Source organism: Onychostoma macrolepis, chromosome 09, assembly GCF_012432095.1.
Source record: "Onychostoma macrolepis isolate SWU-2019 chromosome 09, ASM1243209v1, whole genome shotgun sequence".
NCBI lineage: Eukaryota > Metazoa > Chordata > Actinopteri > Cypriniformes > Cyprinidae > Onychostoma > Onychostoma macrolepis.
This window is the reverse complement of record NC_081163.1, coordinates 22696785-22715121: the sequence shown is the minus strand read 5'-3', so window position 1 is coordinate 22715121 and position 18337 is coordinate 22696785. Positions and strand designations below refer to the sequence as shown.

Genomic DNA, 18337 nt, shown 5'->3' with positions numbered 1-18337 from the left:
CGGAACAGGCTATTGCAACTTAATATCACGTTTGTGTTCTTGTTTGTTGCTATTTAGCCCCTTTTTGTCACAAAAAAAAAAAAAAAAATGCAACACAGGACTAAATTAACTGGATTATTCAAGTAACAAATATCACTGATTCATAAATGCAATAATTTATGCCAAGGTATAGCCTACCAACAAAACTATTTTTAATCCGTTAAGGCTCTTTAAATGTAACAACATTACTTTGTACATTTTTATATAGCTAGCAAGTAGCCTGACTTTACCATCAACATGGACTGTTTTCTCAGGTAGTAGCCTATTGTGCATTATTATTATTATTATTATTATTATTATAAGGCTATTATTATTTAAATGTGTATTGCATTATGCATATTGCAGATGAAATATTCAGAGCATAAACATTACCATGATATTGCTCAGCTGTATTTTCTCTTAGGCTATGGAATAGGCTATGCGTGAAGAACAGCCAAAGTGTGTTTAAAATATCTTTGAATTAAATAAAATGAAATGTCTACATAGACTTACATATCATAACTTAATGTGTTAAACATTGCATACCACACGCTCATGTGAGTTTTTTTTATTGCAAGATATTAATAAAAAGTTTTACCTCATTGATATGTAGTCACAGTTGCCTATCAATCAATGTTTTGTGTTTTTTTTTTTTTTTTTTTTTTAATTGTCCTGGCATGCACACATTCAGTATAGCTTAAGGCTATTTTATCTTTGAGCACTTTTTATACAGTCCGTTATGTCCTTTTTGTTTTCTTATGCAGTGCGATAAATAATCGTTTGTAATGGGGACAGGAAAACTTTAACATAATATTATAATATAATAATATTAGCTGTTAAATTTGGAGCTGACTAAACTTAAAATTTCAAGGCAGCATGAACACTAACTGTTACTTATTTATTTATTTAACTCTGCGGCCGCGCTAAACGGGGTGGAGAGTGAAGTTTTCGTTATATTTAAGAAGAGGTAATTGTTACATTGTTTCTTTTAACGGCACAAACCAGCACAAATCGAGCACAAACTAACGGCACCGGTTTGGAGAGATTTGGACTGCATGGGGTGGAGAGTGACGTCACTGCCCTTAATTGTTTTTGTTATTTCTAAGAAGGGTAAATATATTTGAAGTTCATTTCAACAGCACAAATCAAGCACAAATGAATGACACCAGTTTTGTGCGATTTAGACGAACTGGGGTGGAGAGTGACGTCACAGCTCCCGAAAATATTTTGGTTATATCCAAGGAAGGAAAATAGATACAGTGTTTGTTTTAACGGCACAAACGGGCACAAATCGAGCACAAACGAACTGCGCTGGTTTGGAGCGATTTGGGCAACATGGGGTGGAGAGTGACGTCACACGGTCAAAAAAAAAAAGTTTAATATCTCAAAAACCGAACCAGCACAAACGTAGCACAAACGAATGCCATAGTTTTGGTGATTATTTCTTTTTATGGGGTGCCAACTTCACGGAGGTCAATATTCACTATTAACGAAATGTTTTACACCTGTCTCAACATCTCTCACTGCTTCTCTCACTCCGATTGACACAAATGAGTAAGCAGAGTATGCAATTCTACACTTATTACAGTACATTTTATTCCTTTCTACACCTGCCTCAATATTTTGAAAAAAATAAAATAAAATAAAACCTTGCCAATCTATATTTATTTACCCATTTTCCACCTATATATATATATATATATATATATATATTATTTCATATTTTAACAGATTTTATCCGTTATGGAGCACGCGTCCCATGGCACCAAAGCGTCGTGCAATGCTCAAGATCTCTCTCTGTGTACAGCCACCCAAGACTGCGATTGATGCACATGATTTTTTATATTAATTCACTTTGGCTGTGGCATGTTCTGTGTGAAGACTCATCTAGGGCAGGCAGAGCAGGAGTAGCAGCATTTTCTGTTTTGTTACGTGCATCAATTGGAGTGTAAACAGACAGAGATCTTGAGGCAGGTGCTCTATTATAAGATAGGAATAAGATACAGGTGGCAAATAGGTAAATACGTGCAGATTTGCACTGTCTGTTTGTTTATGTGCCTCAATCGGAGTGCAAACAGTAAAAGATCTTGAGGCAGGTGACGCGCTATATTACTACGGCAGTTGTAAGCGGCCATGCATTTTTTACCTTCTTGTTTTCTCGTGATCTCGACATAACAAAAGTTGTTTTCTAGTTATCACGACTTATTTTTCTCACGAACTCAACATAAAACTTGTTCTCTAAGTTACACAACTGCGCCAGCAGGTGGCAGTATAGAACTACTGATGGGGAGCTGATACTGTATCAACTAAATCTTACTGTACGCGTTTGGGAAAGAGGACCTTCGTGTTCGCTATAATTTATGCAGTTCATTACTGACATTTAATTAAATTTATAAATGTTAAATGCTTGAATAAATATGACAATTTTGCTTGAAATTGTATATGTTTTTGTTATGTTATGTTATTACTGCTGCACGACTCATCACAGTTTCTCATTTGTGACCCTGGACCACAAAACCAGTCATAAGGGTCAATTTTTTTAAAATTGAGATTTATACATTATTGATGTGTGGTTTGTTAGGATAGGACAATATTTGGCAGAGATACAAAGTTTTGATGTATTTACAGTAGGAAATGTACAAAATATCTTCATGGAACATGAGCTCTACTTAATGTCCTAATGATTTTTAGCATAAAATAAAAATCAATAATTTTGACCCATACAATGTATTTTTGGCTATTGCTATAAATATACCCCAGCGACTTAAGACTGGTTTTGTGATCCAGGGTCACATTTACAACGACATATTTGTAATGTGCATCTTTCTTATTTTTAATCTTTATTGTTAATAAATATATATTAATAAGAAATGTGATTTGCATATGGGTATAATTTAGTTCAGTGATGTTGTAGCCTAATCCTTTGTATTTTCTACATTTGTAGAAATGTAGAAAATACTACATTCCATTTTCTACATTCCGCTGTTAGTAGGGGATAATCGCTGCATTTGGGGTAAAAAAGACAGAATTATGTATTGTGCCAAGAAGGTTGTCTGTTCGTTCACACAGGCACAAACTGATTGGCAGCTGCCTTTAGCGGAGCCTTCACCGATTACCTCCATTAATCAAAGCATTCAGCACGGTCGTCTGTGAGCGACGTCACCTCCTAATACAAACACGCCCCCTAGTATAGTCCCGCCCCCTCACAATGATTGACAGCTTTCCGTGTAGACATCGGAAATTCAAATGCAAAAGGAATTGCAATTTCATTTGAGTTTTGGCTGGTTACATGCGCAACGCAGAGAAAGTGAAAAACCAAATGTGGTAATTAATATTGCTATTTAAATATGACAGGCTCATAACTCTTAAGACATGGAAAATACAATTGCAAATGGACTTTGCCTTTTCATTTGAAATGTGGCAGTCACTGTGCGTTTGCAATTGCATTTGGATTATGTCACAATTTATGCGCCCACATGTGGAAAACGCAATTGAAAATACAATTTGCAATTGCTTTTGAAAATAGTCCGGAAAATCATTCCATACCTTATCATCGGTTTGCTTCTCTCCTGCATTTCAATATAGCCAAATTCCCATTGAAGCTGTTCTCATTTAGTTTTTTTTGCTATCATACAATGAAACATATGAAATTCAGTGACTGAAACATGACCCATTATGCATGTTGACCAGTAGTCACTTCCAAACCATTTCCAAGCTGCTGCTCTGCACCACTAAAATATCCTGATTTACAACCGTGACATCGTCTGACAAAATCACCATATACATAAGCTAAAGACAATGGCTGTATAGTGTATTGTGATTTCGACTATATTTAAAATCAACAGATATGCGTGATCTGATTGCTACATTGCTCAACACGGCAAAAAGACGCTGTAAATAGAAATCTATGACCAGTGGAGTTTGTAATATTAAAAGCCCCAGCCCACAATTAACTGTATTTGTTACGTTTGTGACGTAGGAGACAGGTTTCAAACCACACCTTTGGTAGTGCACTGCAGGTTTAAGGAGAAAATTTTCAGCAATGATGCTGACTCATGAATTAGCACATGGCTTAGTCTTTAAGCATATTAAAAACACCAGACAGACATGTAAACAATGTTAAAAACTTGAGTTTCACGGTTTCATCACGGGGATCTTTAAAACAGTGTTTACAAGGATACTCGCAAAGATGGGCATTTTGTGAAGTGAAGTGACATAAAGGCCAAGTTTGGTTACCATACTCAGAATTTGACCTCTAGTGCACACACATTAGGAGCAGTGAGTAGTGAACACACACACACACACACCATGGGAACACTCCAAGAGCAGAGATTATTTGATACAGATATATAATATGTATTTGACCGATTTAAGTGTACAAAAAAAAAAAAAACATTTCATGAAGTAAGACCATGAATTAACTACAACAATCATAGTTAAACCATGGTTAATTTTGTGGTTGACTTTTGTGAACGGAATGCTTCTATTTGAAAGCCACATTGGATAAAACCATCTGATAAATATACTGTAAATGCATTTGTATGTTTAATCTGTTCACTGAAAATAAATTTGCAATTGCGATTTTACATTGTTTTTGATCCATTATTGTGTGCAAGGACATTTTGGTTAGTGTAATCGAACTGATTATGAAGAGGGTCGAGCTAGCGCTACAAAGCGCTGTTCTCGCGAGAGCACATTTTTGCGCGCGGATACTGTTCTGTGCGCTCGCGGTGCAGAAATGCTCCTTCGCGATGATGGTTTTCTGCGCGCGGATACTGTTCTGTGTGCTCATATCTCGTGTGCGCGTCTTGTGCGCGAGATTTGACACTGTTTAAATGCCATAGAACTCCACCGTTCGCAATGCAGAGAAGAATTGTAAACGCGCGACCATGTAGAGACAGAAATGACATGTCGTGTAAAAAAGATAAATAACATAAGGCTATTTAGTTTGTTTAATAAAAGAACAAAGGTATAGACCTGTTCTATAGGAAAGGTAACTTTAAGGGTGCTTTCACCCTTAAAGTTGGCTCCTCTGAGTTCGATTGCTTCAGTCTGTTGTGCTGCTGAGAGGTTTTTGTTTGTAGCTCTGTGTACCTTCGCTTTTTATTGAATCTCTACCTTACTTTCAATCCCTTTTGTCTAAAGTGATAATATATAACTTAATTCCCACCATATTTCTGGTGTTATCTTTCAAACTAATCTAACTAATTTGATCGTTCTCCTTTAAAAACCGCAAGTGCAGCTTGTTAGCTCGTTAGCTTGTCACTCGCGGTTCCATTTGCATTTCTATTCGCGCCTATTATTATTTTATTTTTTCCTTGCTCCGTTTTTCACGAGCTCATCAAACAACAGTGGTAAGTGGTAAGTTAAGTTGGTATCATTCATCAATCACGGTGAGTAATGGCTTCTTCTCCTGCTATTGTTGTTTGCACTGTTTGCCACATGTATAGTTTATCTGTCTCTGTCAGCAGCGAGGGATTCACATGTGATAAATGCAGGGAAATAGTTAGGCTGACAGAGAAGGTTTTAGAACTAGAGACACGCATCCAAACTTTAGTTGAGGACAGTAAGAATGTGAGGGCTGTAGATACTGCTTTGGATGCGACTAGCTCAGGGAGTCCTGTACATTGTTCGGTTTCGGTTGAGCCTGTGCAGCAGGGCAACTGGGTGACAGTGAGGCGGCATAGTCGCGGGTCAAAACGCCACTCTTCCGTTCCGATCAGAACATCAAACAGGTTCTCCCCACTCAGTGAAGCACCCACTGAGAAACCTGACGAAAGTGCTCTAGTTATTGGCGATTCTATTGTACGGAATGTGAAAATAGAGACACCAGCCACCATAGTCCATTGTTTACCAGGAGCCAGAGCGCCTGACATCTTGGCAAATTTAAAAGTGCTGACTAATGCTAAACGTAAATTCAGTAAGATTGTTATCCACGTCGGCGCTAATGATGTTCGACTTCGCCAGTCGGAGATCACCAAAAATAATGTTAAAGAGGTGTGTGAACTTGCAAGTACGATGTCAGACACTGTAATATGCTCTGGTCCGCTCCTGCTTACCGTGGTGATGAGATTCATAGCAGACTGTCGTCACTTAATGGCTGGATGTCTAAGTGGTGCCCGCAAAATAACATAGGCTTTATAGACAATTGGAAGAATTTTTGGGGCAGACCTGACCTGTTGAAAAGAGATGGTGTTCATCCCTCCTGGGGTGGTGCCGCTCTTCTCTCTAGAAATATGGCACATAGTCTTAGAGTTTGTACTTGACTAACTGGAGCCCAGGTCAGGAAGCAGACAGACTGGCTAAACCGATCGTCTGCTAGCCGCCTCACGTCACCAAAGTCAGTTAACTCTCAGCACATAGAAACTTTTTCACCTAGATATCACTCTATAGAGACTGTGTCTGTTCCCGAACTAGAAAATACAGAAAACATCCAAACCAAAGTAATAGTAACAATTTAATTGATGTTCAACAAATAAAAAACGATATAATACAGATAAACACATGATAAAGCTTGGCTTATTAAATATTAGATCCCTTTCTTCAAAAGCACTTTTGTAAATGATATGTTCACTGACCATAAACTAGATGTGCTTTGTCTGACAGAAACCTGGCTAAAACAAGATGATTACATTACTTTAAACGAGTCTACACCCCAAGATTACTGTTACAAACATGAACCGCGTCCAAAAGGTACAGGGGGAGGTGTTGCTACAATTTATAGAAATATTTTCAGTATCTCTCAGAGGTTGGGTTTCAAGTATAATTCGTTCGAAGTAATGGTGCTTCATATAACGTTATCCAAAGAAACAAGTGTTAATGATAAATCCCCTGTGATGTTTGTACTGGCTACTGTATACAGGCCACCATACAGACTTTATTAAAGAATTTTCTGATCTTCTATCGGAGTTAGTGCTGACTGCAGATAAAGTCCTAATCGTTGGTGATTTTAATATCCATGTTGATAATGACAGAGATTCGTTGGGATCAGCATTTATAGACATTCTAAACTCAATTGGTGTTAAACAACACGTGTCAGGACCTACTCATTGTCGAAATCATACTCTAGATTTAATACTGTCACATGGAATTGATGTCAGTGGCGTTGAAATTTTGCAGCAGAGCGATGATATCTCAGATCATTATCTAGTCTCCTGTATATTCCATATAGCTAAAGCTGTAAAGCCAACTCCTTGTTACAAATATGGTAGAACCATTACCTCTACCACAAATATAAATAATCTTCCTGACTTATCTCAGTTCCTCAGCATATCCAATAGCTCAGAACAACTTGATGATGTAACAGGAACTATGGACTCTCTCTTTTCTAGCACTTTAGATGCGGTTGCTCCTTTACGCTTAAGGAAGATTAAGGATAAGAGTCCAACACCGTGGTATAATGAGCACACTCGCACCCTAAAGAGAGCAGCCTGGAAAATGGAGCGCAGCTGGAGGAAAACTAAATTAGAGGTATTTCGTTTAGCTTGGCGGGAAAGTACCCTATCCTACAGAAAAGCATTAAAACTGCTAGATCTGATTACTTTTCGTCTCTTCTAGAAGAAAACAAACATAACCCCCGGTATTTATTCAATACAGTAACTAAATTAACGAAAAATCGAGCATCAACAGGTGTTGGCATTTCCCAAGAGCATAGCAGTAATGACTTTATGAACTACTTCACTTCCAAGATCGATACTATCAGAGATAAAATTGTATCCCTGCAGCCGTCAGCTACAGTATCGCATCAGATAGCGCACTATAGACCCCTGAGGAACAATTCCACTCATTCTCTACTGTGGGAGAGGAAGAATTGTATAAACTTGTTAAATCATCTAAACCAACAACATGTATGTTAGACCCGATTCCATCTAAACTACTAAAAGAGCTGCTTCCAGAAGTCATAGATCCTCTTTTGGCTATTATTAATTCATCATTGTCATTAGGCTATGTCCCCAAAACCTTCAAATTGGCTGTTATTAAGCCTCTCATTAAAAAACCACAACTTGACCCCAAAGATCTAGTTAATTACAGACCGATCTCAAATCTCCCTTTTCTGTCAAAGATACTAGAAAAAAGGTAGTATCCTCACAATTATATTCCTTCCTAGAGAAAAATGATATCTGTGAGGAATTCCAGTCAGGATTTAGATCGTATCATAGTACTGAGACTGCTCTCATTAGAGTTACAAATGACCTGCTTCTATCATCTGATCGTGGTTGCCTCTGGCTTGCTCAGTTGGGGACACTTAATTTCTAGCGATTATCGCCGATTTGATTGCACAGATACTATTTAAACTAAACTGAGCTAGACAATGACATCTCTGAATTCAATAATGAAATGCCTTTAACTGAAAATTGAGTGTTTAATCTTATCATTATACATTACTGACACTCTATCCTCCAATTTGATACTGTTAAGTGCTTTGACACAATCTGTATTGTAAAAGCGCTATATAAATAAAGGTGACTTGACTTGTATCTCTTTATTAGTTCTACTGGATCTTAGCGCTGCGTTCGACACTATCGACCACAACATTCTTTTGAATAGACTACAAAACTTTGTTGGCATTAGTGGAAGTGCCTTAGCATGGTTCAAATCGTACTTATCTGACCGCCATCAGTTCGTAGCAGTGAATGAAGAGGTATCATATCGATCACAAGTGCAGTATGGAGTACCTCAAGGCTCAGTACTAGGGTCGTTACTTTTCACGCTTTACATGTTACCCTTGGGAGATATTATCAGGAGAAATGGTGTTAGCTTTCACTGTTATGCTGATGATACTCAGCTCTATATTTCTTCGCGGCCCGGTGAAACACACCAAATTGAGAAACTAACGGAATGCATAGTCGATATAAAAACTGGATGACGAGTAATTTTTACTGCTAAATTCTGAAAAACAGAGGTGTTAATTATCGGACCTAAAACCCCACATGTAATAACCTAGAACATTATCTAACACTTGACGGCTGCTCTGTCAATTCTTCTTCATCAGTCAGGAACCTAGGTGTGCTATTCGATAGAAATCTGTCATTTGAAAGCCATGTTTCTAGCATCTGTAAAACTGCATTTTTTCATCTCAAAAGCATATCTAAATTGCGACCAATGCTCTCAACGTCAAATGCAGAAATGTTAATTCATTAATTCCTCAAGGTTAGACTATTGTAATGCTTTATTGGGTGGTTGTTCTGCACGCTTGATCAACAAACTACAGTTAGTCCAAAATGCAGCAGCTAGAGTCCTTACTAGAACCAGGAAATATGACCATATTAGCCCGGTTCTGTCAACACTGCACTGGCTCCCTATCAAGCATCGGATAGATTTTAAAATCTTGTTAATTACTTATAAAGCCCTGAATGGTTTAGCTCCTCAGTACTTGAGCGAGCTCTTATTGCATTATAGTCCTCCACGTCCGCTGCGTTCTCAAAACTCCGGCCGTTTGATAATACCTAGAATATCAAATCTCGACTGCGGGCGGCAGATCCTATTCCTATTTAGCACCCAAACTCTGGAACAGTCTACCTAACACTGTTCGGGAGGCAGACACACTCTGTCAGTTTAAATCTAGATTAAAGACCCATCTCTTTAGCCTGGTTTACACATAACACATTAATACGCTTCTATTATTCAAATCCGTTAAAGGATTGTTAGGCTGCATTAATTAGATCAACCGGAACCGGGAACACTCCCCATAACACACGATGTACTCGTTACATCGTAAGTTGAATGGCATCTACGCTAATATTTGTCTGTTTCTTTCCTAGTCTGTTTCTCAGTCCGTATCCGATCAGATGGTGGATCAGCACCAAGAGATGATGTCTACAGCCCTGATCATCAGCGGAGACCAGGACACCCAGATGACCCCCAGAGATATATCCCCAGATATATCAACCAAAAATAACAAAATAACTAAAATATAATAAAATACCTAACTACATAATACTACTATTGTTAGAAATTGCAACAAAATTAAAATAGAAATATAAACTTTTGAACTGCGGGTTTCGTCTGGTCAGAGGAGAACTGGCCCCCCGACTGAGCCTGGTTTCTCCCAAGGTTTTTTTTTCTCCATTCTGTCACAGAGGGAGTTTTGGTTCCTTGCCGCTGTCGCCTCTGGCTTGCTCAGTTGGGGACACTTAATTTCTAGCGATTATCGACGATTTGATTGCACAGATACTATTTAAACTAAACCGAGCTAGACAATGACATCTCTGAATTCAATAATGAAATGCCTTTAACTGAAAATTGAGTGTTTAATCTTATCATTATACATTACTGACACTCCATCCTCCAATTTGATACTGTTAAGTGCTTTGACACAATCTGTATTGTAAAAGCGCTATATAAATAAAGGTGACTTGACTTTCACACTTGCCTGGTCCGAACCCGATTTCGATTGCTCCCCCCTCCCCCCCAGCCAACATTGATATGTGGGCCCCATATGGGTTATACCCGGGCAGCATGGGTTCCATGTGGGCATGGGCTGAAAATGGGCAATTTATGTGGGTCCCATGTGTGTTTCACAATGTGGGTCCCATATAGGTTTGAACATATGGGACCTTTATGGGATCTATGTGGGCAAAATTATTTGAAGTGAAGTGAAGTGACATACAGCCAAGTATGGTGACCCATACTCGGAATTTGTGCTCTGCATTTAACCCATCCAACGTGCACACACACAGCAGTGAACACACACACAGCAGTGAACACACACTCGGAGCAGTGGGCAGCCATTTATGCTGCGGCGCCCGGGGAGCAGTTGGGGGTTCGGTGCCTTGCTCAAGGGCACCTCAGTCGTGGTATTGAGGGTGGAGAGAGCGCTGGACATTCACTCCCCCCACCTACAATTCCTGCCGGCCCGAGATTCGAACTCGCAACCTTTGGATTATCACACTTAAAATACATCCTTATACCTTTAATTGTTTTGGTTAATAGTCACTTTTTAACAAAGAATATAGATTTTATGGATCTGATCAATATAACTACTTTTTAAATGAAAATGCATTATTTTCTATTGTGATGTTTTATTTTGTTTGAATTATCAATATGTTAGCCTGCTTATGCATTTATCAAAATGTATTTGTTTTCTTTTACTGTAGCCTACACATTTTATCAGGGACGATCACAAATTCCAGAATTTAAATGGGTCTCACATACACGCTCAACATTAGTCTCTGACAACACCTTCCGCTGGACAAAGTAGTCCTGATGAATTCAGCGTTTCGTTTCGAATTTATCCACATAATTTAATATCATAATATCATATATCTTTGTTGACAATAAGCGGACATTTAAAATGTAAAAGATTTAAAATGTTCAAAGTAAAACTTAAAATTGAGGTCATTTTTGTTGACTCTGACGTGTAATGTTGTTTTTGCCTGACATTTATCAAGTCGTATAGCCAAATTTTGTTTATTTTAGGCTTTCCTTCTGTATTTCGTGGCTGTAGCCGCCATTTTTTCCCCTGAGGGAAAAATTAATTTTGAATGACATAATTCTGAATTTGCTTTCTGACATAAGTTAAGTTCTGAAATATGGGCTTTCAGGCTGTGTACCACCAAATTTATTATGGCTGTCGACGATTAAAGTTAAAAATGAGTGATGTTGATTGCCTTAAAACCAATCACACCTGTTCATGTTGAGTTTATGAATGTAGTGGCCAATCAGCGTTTAGATTAGTCATCGCATGCAAGTCATTAGCATGCAAGAGATTCATTTTACAGTTTGCACAGCTTCAGTGATTATAACGAGAGGTTTTACAAAGGTGCATAACACCTAATTATTTGTGGTATTAATTAATGTGACATTGTGAAATTTTGTGATATAATAAATGCTGTTGATTGAGGTTAACTTTTTTTGAACCTAGAATGTTTTTAACTGGTTTCCCATAATCATTAATCATGAAACATCTGTAAATGTCTTAATATATAAATATATAAAACACCCAAACCAGTAAAAATAAATAAAATAAAAACAACTATATAGGAAATATGTGATGTTAATAAATATTAGCCTACTCAGTACTTCAATTTAAAATTGCACTGCAACAAGGACACTGTAAAATAAAGTGTAACCCAAATATGCAGCTGGACATTTATATCTGAACTTATGCTTTTACAGGTGGACTGAGGAAGAATACTACGATTAATGATGTGAAGCAGGAGGCAGAAAAGGCTCCAAATGGTGTACTGGGACCAGAGACGAGTGGAAAGAGATTAGAGAACAGCACGAGAAAGACTGTCTCCAGGAGTGTTACCAGTTTGTGTTGTTGTTTTTTTTGTTTGTTTCTAAATTGTGTAGTTTTTGAGACAGAATATGTGACCCTGGACCACAAAACCAGTCTTAAGTCGCTGGGGTATATTTGTAGCAATAGCCAAAAATACACTGTATGGGTCAAAATTACTGATTTTTCTTTTATGCCAAAAATCATTAGGATATTAAGTAAAGATCATGTTCCATGAAGATATTTTTAAATTTCCTACTGTAAATATCAAAACTTAATTTTTGATTAGTAATATGCATTGCTAAGAACTTAATTTGGAGAACTTTAAAGGTGATTTTCTCAATATTTTGATTTTTTTGCACCCTCAGATTCCAGATTTTCAAATAGTTGTATCTCAGACAAATATTGTCCGATCCTAACAAACCATACATCAATGGAAAGCTTATTTACTTATTTATTCAGCTTTCAGGTGATGTATAAATCTCAATTTCGAACAATTTACCCGTATATGGTTTTGTGGTCCAGGGTCACATATATTTTATTATTATACTGTAAGTTCAGGTGAGTTTGTTGTGTTTGTGTTTCTTCATTGTGTCAGTGTGTCAAATTTAGAAGAGCACTGATGTTTCTTAAAGGGATAGTTCACCCAAATGTGAATATTCTGTCATTTACTCTCCCTCATTTACTTGTTCCAAACCCATAAGACTTTCATTCATCTCTGGAACGCAAATGAAGATATTTTGAAGTCTAATCCCAAAACTCACACTTTTAAATGTTCTTAAAAAGATCATACAAAAAATCCATTTGAATTGAGCTGTTTAATCCAAGTCTTCTGAAGAGACAGTCACTTTAAATGAACAGATATAATTTATGCTTTTGTGCACATATAAACACTGATCAGCGGACAATGATGTTTTAATAAACGGAAAGTCAAGCCTGCTTGCTTGAAGTGTGAGAACCAATGAAGTTTGTTCTCATGCAAGTACCGTTGAACTTCTTTATATATTCACTGATCAATGTTTATATGCAAATAAAAGCTGAACATAAATCTGTTTACCATATAATGTGATCATGTCTCTTCAGAAGACTTGTATTAAACCCCTCGATTCATATGGATTTATTTTACAATCTCTTTATGAATGTTTTGAAGCATCAGAGTTTTGGGGAAGTAAACTTTCAATGGAGCAACAGAAATCGCTCAGAAAAAAAGAAAAAAGAAAAAAAAGATCTTCATTTGTGTTCTGAAAATTAATTAATTTCTTATGGGTTTGGAGTGACATGATGAAATAATTTTCATTTTTGGGTGAATTAAGCTTTTAACTGTTAACTGTCAATTTTTATGTTATGTAAGATTAGTTACATAAGACCAGTTGTTGAGATGGTATGACCCTGTTGGCTTATCAAAATGTTAATGTTAATGTTAAAGTATAACAAATGTGTCAGAAAATGATAATAAAGTATTATATTGAACCTGTACAACATTTTAATATATGATTTTTCAAATTGCACACTTTCATGTTTTGCGAGTTTGTAGATTAATAAAGAGTGGAATGTTCATTCCTAAAACTGACATTAAACTAACTGAAATACTGATGTTGCTTTTATCAATATAGTAAATAATTATTTATAATTATACTGTCCAGGTGAGATGCCTCAAAAAAACCTAATCAAAACACTCATATACACTATGTGGGGCCAGTCCAGTACCCATACTGGGCCCTAGTATATCCCACATGTGCTTCATAAGTGGGACCAATATGGGTCTTGTATGTGTTGCCCATTTGGGCACCACATTAGCCCCAGTCAGGCCCCATATGAGATTCAGATGGGGCCCACATTGAACCCATGTAGGGCCCATATTTACAGCCTGTATGGGGCCCACATGGGCCCCAGTCAGGCCCCATGTGAGATTCATATGGGCTGATTCAGATGGGGCCCACATGGAACCCATGGACAAACCCATGTAGGGCCCATATTTACAGCCCGTATGGGGCCCACATGGGCCCCATGATAGAATGTTGGCTGGGCCCCTGCTGGACTGCGTTCATATTATTTTATTTGGGTCCGAACCGCGGTTCATTTGTCATCAAGTCAGCAGCTGTTTACCCGTTAGCAACGACGACTTGGGTAAAGTTGGTTTTATATTGGCACATTCGGACTTCTGCATTCAATTACTTTGTTAACCACACTACATTGGACATTCAGCGGACATTCGCAAGTAAGTATGACATTAAAACAATACTTGCCCATTTTGATCGATTGTGAAAAAATATAGTAGGTTGACAATGATGTCGCTGATTAGAATTTGCAAAAAAAATAACTTTATTGCACATATAATTAGAAAGTTATTGAACGCGGAAATGTGTGAACGTTGTGAATGTGTGAATATAAAACCAACTTTACCCAAGTGTAACGACGGCGCAGGAGAACGCGGTAAAATGCATAACATTACTCTCTGGACTTATATATTGACGTTTTGAACCATTTGTTTGGTTTACAAAGCTTCAGTGCATAACGGCACTTACGTCTGTCTTACGAATGTACTGCAAATGCTCTAAAGAACACTGAAGGCGAACAGAAATGAGACATACAGCTTTCTGCTTGCAGTGCGTCAGTCACGCTCGTCAGGAAAGTGAGTGAAACACGCACAAACACACATTTTTATAAAATAATACGTCATTAATAGCGGTTCACTTCCGCAATTTGGTATGATTGTGTTCACATCAGCAGCGAACCGTACCGGAGTTCACATGAACCGTACCAGACCACCTTTTTCAAGCGGACTCGGGTACGGTTTGCGGGTGTGCACCCGAGTTCGGAAGACAGCGTTCACATCATCCAAACAAACCGAACCCTGGCGTCAATCGAACCTGGGTGCGCACCAAAAGTGCTAGTGTGAAAGCACCCTAAATGAATTGTGATCTGGCGCTATAGAGAAAATAAATTGATCTTCAAGCGGGGCGCCCCCCTAATATGGTGAACGTGATTTCACCAAGTACAAAATGTTCCTGGATAAACATCCTTGGTCATCCTGGAACAACATTCCAATCAACCAATCAGAATTGAGGGGATAACTTTTCAGGAAATTGCAGTTTTAGGCTTATGATCAGGGTTAAGTGCTTCTACACCCTTGTTAATCAGCTATCATTTCCCACTGAATTTAGGAATAAATTATGGGTAGGGATTGGGTTAAGTCTGTATTTTTGGACAGTAATGTTGATCCAGGATCAACAAAAGATGTTGATCCAGGAACATGTCTTACTTGGAAAAATCACGGCGACCCCCCTAATATAATGGCAGGGGAAACACTGCATTCAAATGACAAGCTTTTGTGATGGCGTAGCACAGAAAACATCACGTAATCGTAACCTAGATTTGCTCTGTGTTAATCAATAATTTTAATAATAATAATAATAAACAATTCCACATCATCTGCAGGGTGCATTAATTGCAGAAAATACATAAGTGCCAATGGCAGGGATTTCCACCTCAGCTGAAACTAAGACACAGAGTTAAATGGCATAAGTAGCTGTTTACTCACATACAAACACATTTTGTGTGTGTGTGGGGGGGCATATAAAACATAGACTACTGAAACTAAGTCGTATACAAGTGTGGTTTTCACTGTCTGTCAACACTGTTATCCCTTAGCTGACACCCCTTTAGTGTCACTATCTGCTCCAGCCTCTCCTTAGATTTAAATTGTATAAACTTGAGGTGGTCTGTGAGATGCAAAGTGGGCAGTACAGGAGATGAGAACCTGGATTAAACAAGAAACAAGTCACAGTTGGCATACAGGACAGGCTGACCCACACTCTCTAGAGACTCTAAAGGCAAAACTTTTCTTCAGTCTATTTTAAGGTAAATGAGACTTTTATTTATTTTATTATTTTTTTTTAACTGATGCACTATTCTAATTATTATAACCAGAAACTTCCTGAACCTATCATCATCTCGCAGGACAATTATGGACCATGTTATGGTCAATACCAGAGTATGAAAGTATATTAGGTAAGAGGTTTTTTTAGCTCCGCCCCCTGAAACCCACACATTCCCGGAATTCCTGCACAGTGCTCACCTGGCCCAACTCACTAACACCCTCCACTCACCTTCAGCAAACAGATATTCATACCCACTAACACGTGCACTCTGACTGAGAAAAATAAAACAGACGAGTAACATCTAGTACAGGCTACACAGAATGGACTCTCTTAGTGAAAGGTATGTGTGTGGGCTAGCTGAGATAAGTCACAGGAGACAGATTAAGATAGCATTAACGTAATATCCTCCTCCTCATGCACTGACCTCCATCTCCAGCCGTAAAAAAAAAAAGAAAGAAAAAAGTTATCGTAGTTCTTTCGCCTACCGTTAACTCCACTCATCAACAGCCAGCTCAAACTTTCCGCATTAAATAAAGTCCCACTTTAGGTTGTCAAAATACGAATAATAATGCGTACTCGTTACCTTTCGGAGCACTTGTTTAATCCAGCCAATATGTTTAAATATCAAAGCTCATGGAGAAAAAGTATTCTCCTCTGTCGGAGCTCATTTGTTAGTTCCGTGAATCCATTGCCATACTCCAGGAGCTGCGCCGCACTCCGGACAAGCTGAATGCGAATGACGTCAGCGCACCCTGGAATTTAAGCCCCGCACGCCATTGGCCCACACCGGGTAGAGCGGAAGCTTGGTTGGTCGGCTGTGTTGTTGAATTGGCCAATAGGAGAGGAGAAAACTGTTTCCATGGTTACGCGGGATGCACAAGTAACAGTCTTTGCAACAGAACCATTAAGGTAATAGTTTTAATATGCTTTTATTCTGCGTTAGGGCTTAGGTGTGCTGTTTTAAGTTATTTTCTTCCTTTTAGTTACTAGTACTTTGACAAACTCAAAGAAAGATTTTAATATGTTTAAAAAGAAAAACGTTAGATTTACATAATTTCTGTAAATTAATTCGGTAAATTAATCACTTTACATCGTGGATAATACTGTCAGCTGGACACTGTATGTGTAAAGCTATTCAGAGAAAATCTCATTGTAAATGATATTTAGTTAATTTGGACAATCGAAAGGGATATAAACAATCATGGTCTTTTACTGTATTGTTTGAAGCGGTTCTCTTCACGTCTTAGTTACTTATCAAGTCAAGTCACAATCAAACCAACTTCACATTAATAACAGTGTTAACAAATTCATCAATTAAGAAACTACTTGAATTGTAGCTGTAAAGCAGCGACAGTAGTGCTATTGGCATCAGTTCAATTTAGTTAGGTGTTGTTTCATTTCTGTTCAATAACTATCAATATTACAGACTCCACAAACAAGTTTAGTAATAGCTATACTAGGCAATAGTGTCATTATTCAGCTCAACTTTGTAATCATATTTGCATTTTGTTCTTCTGAATTATTCATAGATGAGTAGCAGAGATGTTTGTTCTTTTGTCACAAACCACTGCTCTGAAGACAAAGGTAGGCAGCTGTGATCAGACTTTAACATTTTATCCAGAAAATGATCAGTCAGCACCATCTGTCATTCATTCCCCTCAGCAACTTTGAGCTGCAGAAAAGTGTGTATCTATAAGGGTAATACTGCCTGCAGTGCCACTTCTGTACAGACATTCATGAATTCTAGAGTTTAGTGTTGTTCTGTGCACAGACTATAAATATAAATTCAGACATAAACTATGTATTGACTGACATGTAATTGACTACATTTAACCATGTATTAATTACGTGCACACTCCTTTGCTTATTGTAATGTGTGTGTGTTTTTTTTAATCACATAGAAAAGTTGCTGGGACACTCAAAATGTAAAGTGGTCCAATATGAGCGACTACAGGACATGCTAGAGACCAAACGCCTTTCCTCTCAGCTCTCTCAACAGAAGGTAATGAATGTGTTGGGTACCTTTTGCCACGCCTTTGTTACAGTGCAGAAAAGGGTATTTTGGGTAGTTTTGCAGGCAGAGTCCATTTTCTTTGATCATGCTTGACATATCTCCTATAAAATACATTCCTTTTTTTTTATTTGTGTTCAATTTTTGATTGATAAATAATTAAAATACATTTATAAATAAATAATTCAGACTGGCCCAGCAATCATC

The 18337-nt window shown here is 37.7% G+C and overlaps 2 protein-coding genes across 4 annotated transcripts in view; one reads left to right on the top strand and one right to left on the bottom strand.

Moving 5' to 3' along the window:
- Window positions 1–16839, bottom strand: part of LOC131546961 (plakophilin-4-like) — a 180248-nt gene extending 163409 nt beyond the window's left edge. For all 3 annotated transcript variants that reach the window (XM_058787113.1, XM_058787121.1, XM_058787122.1), the window contains exon 1: window positions 16703–16839. The gene's annotated coding sequence lies outside the window, so the exon portion shown is untranslated. The remainder of the gene's footprint in view (window positions 1–16702) is intronic.
- Window positions 16840–16947: 108 nt separating this feature from the next.
- LOC131547042 (coiled-coil domain-containing protein 148-like) overlaps window positions 16948–18337 on the top strand; it is a 190659-nt gene continuing 189269 nt past the window's right edge. The window contains exons 1-3 of the mRNA XM_058787291.1: window positions 16948–17028; window positions 17649–17703; window positions 18021–18121. Of these exons, the coding sequence (XP_058643274.1) occupies window positions 17649–17703; window positions 18021–18121 (156 nt within the window). The 5' untranslated portion in view covers window positions 16948–17028. The remainder of the gene's footprint in view (window positions 17029–17648; window positions 17704–18020; window positions 18122–18337) is intronic.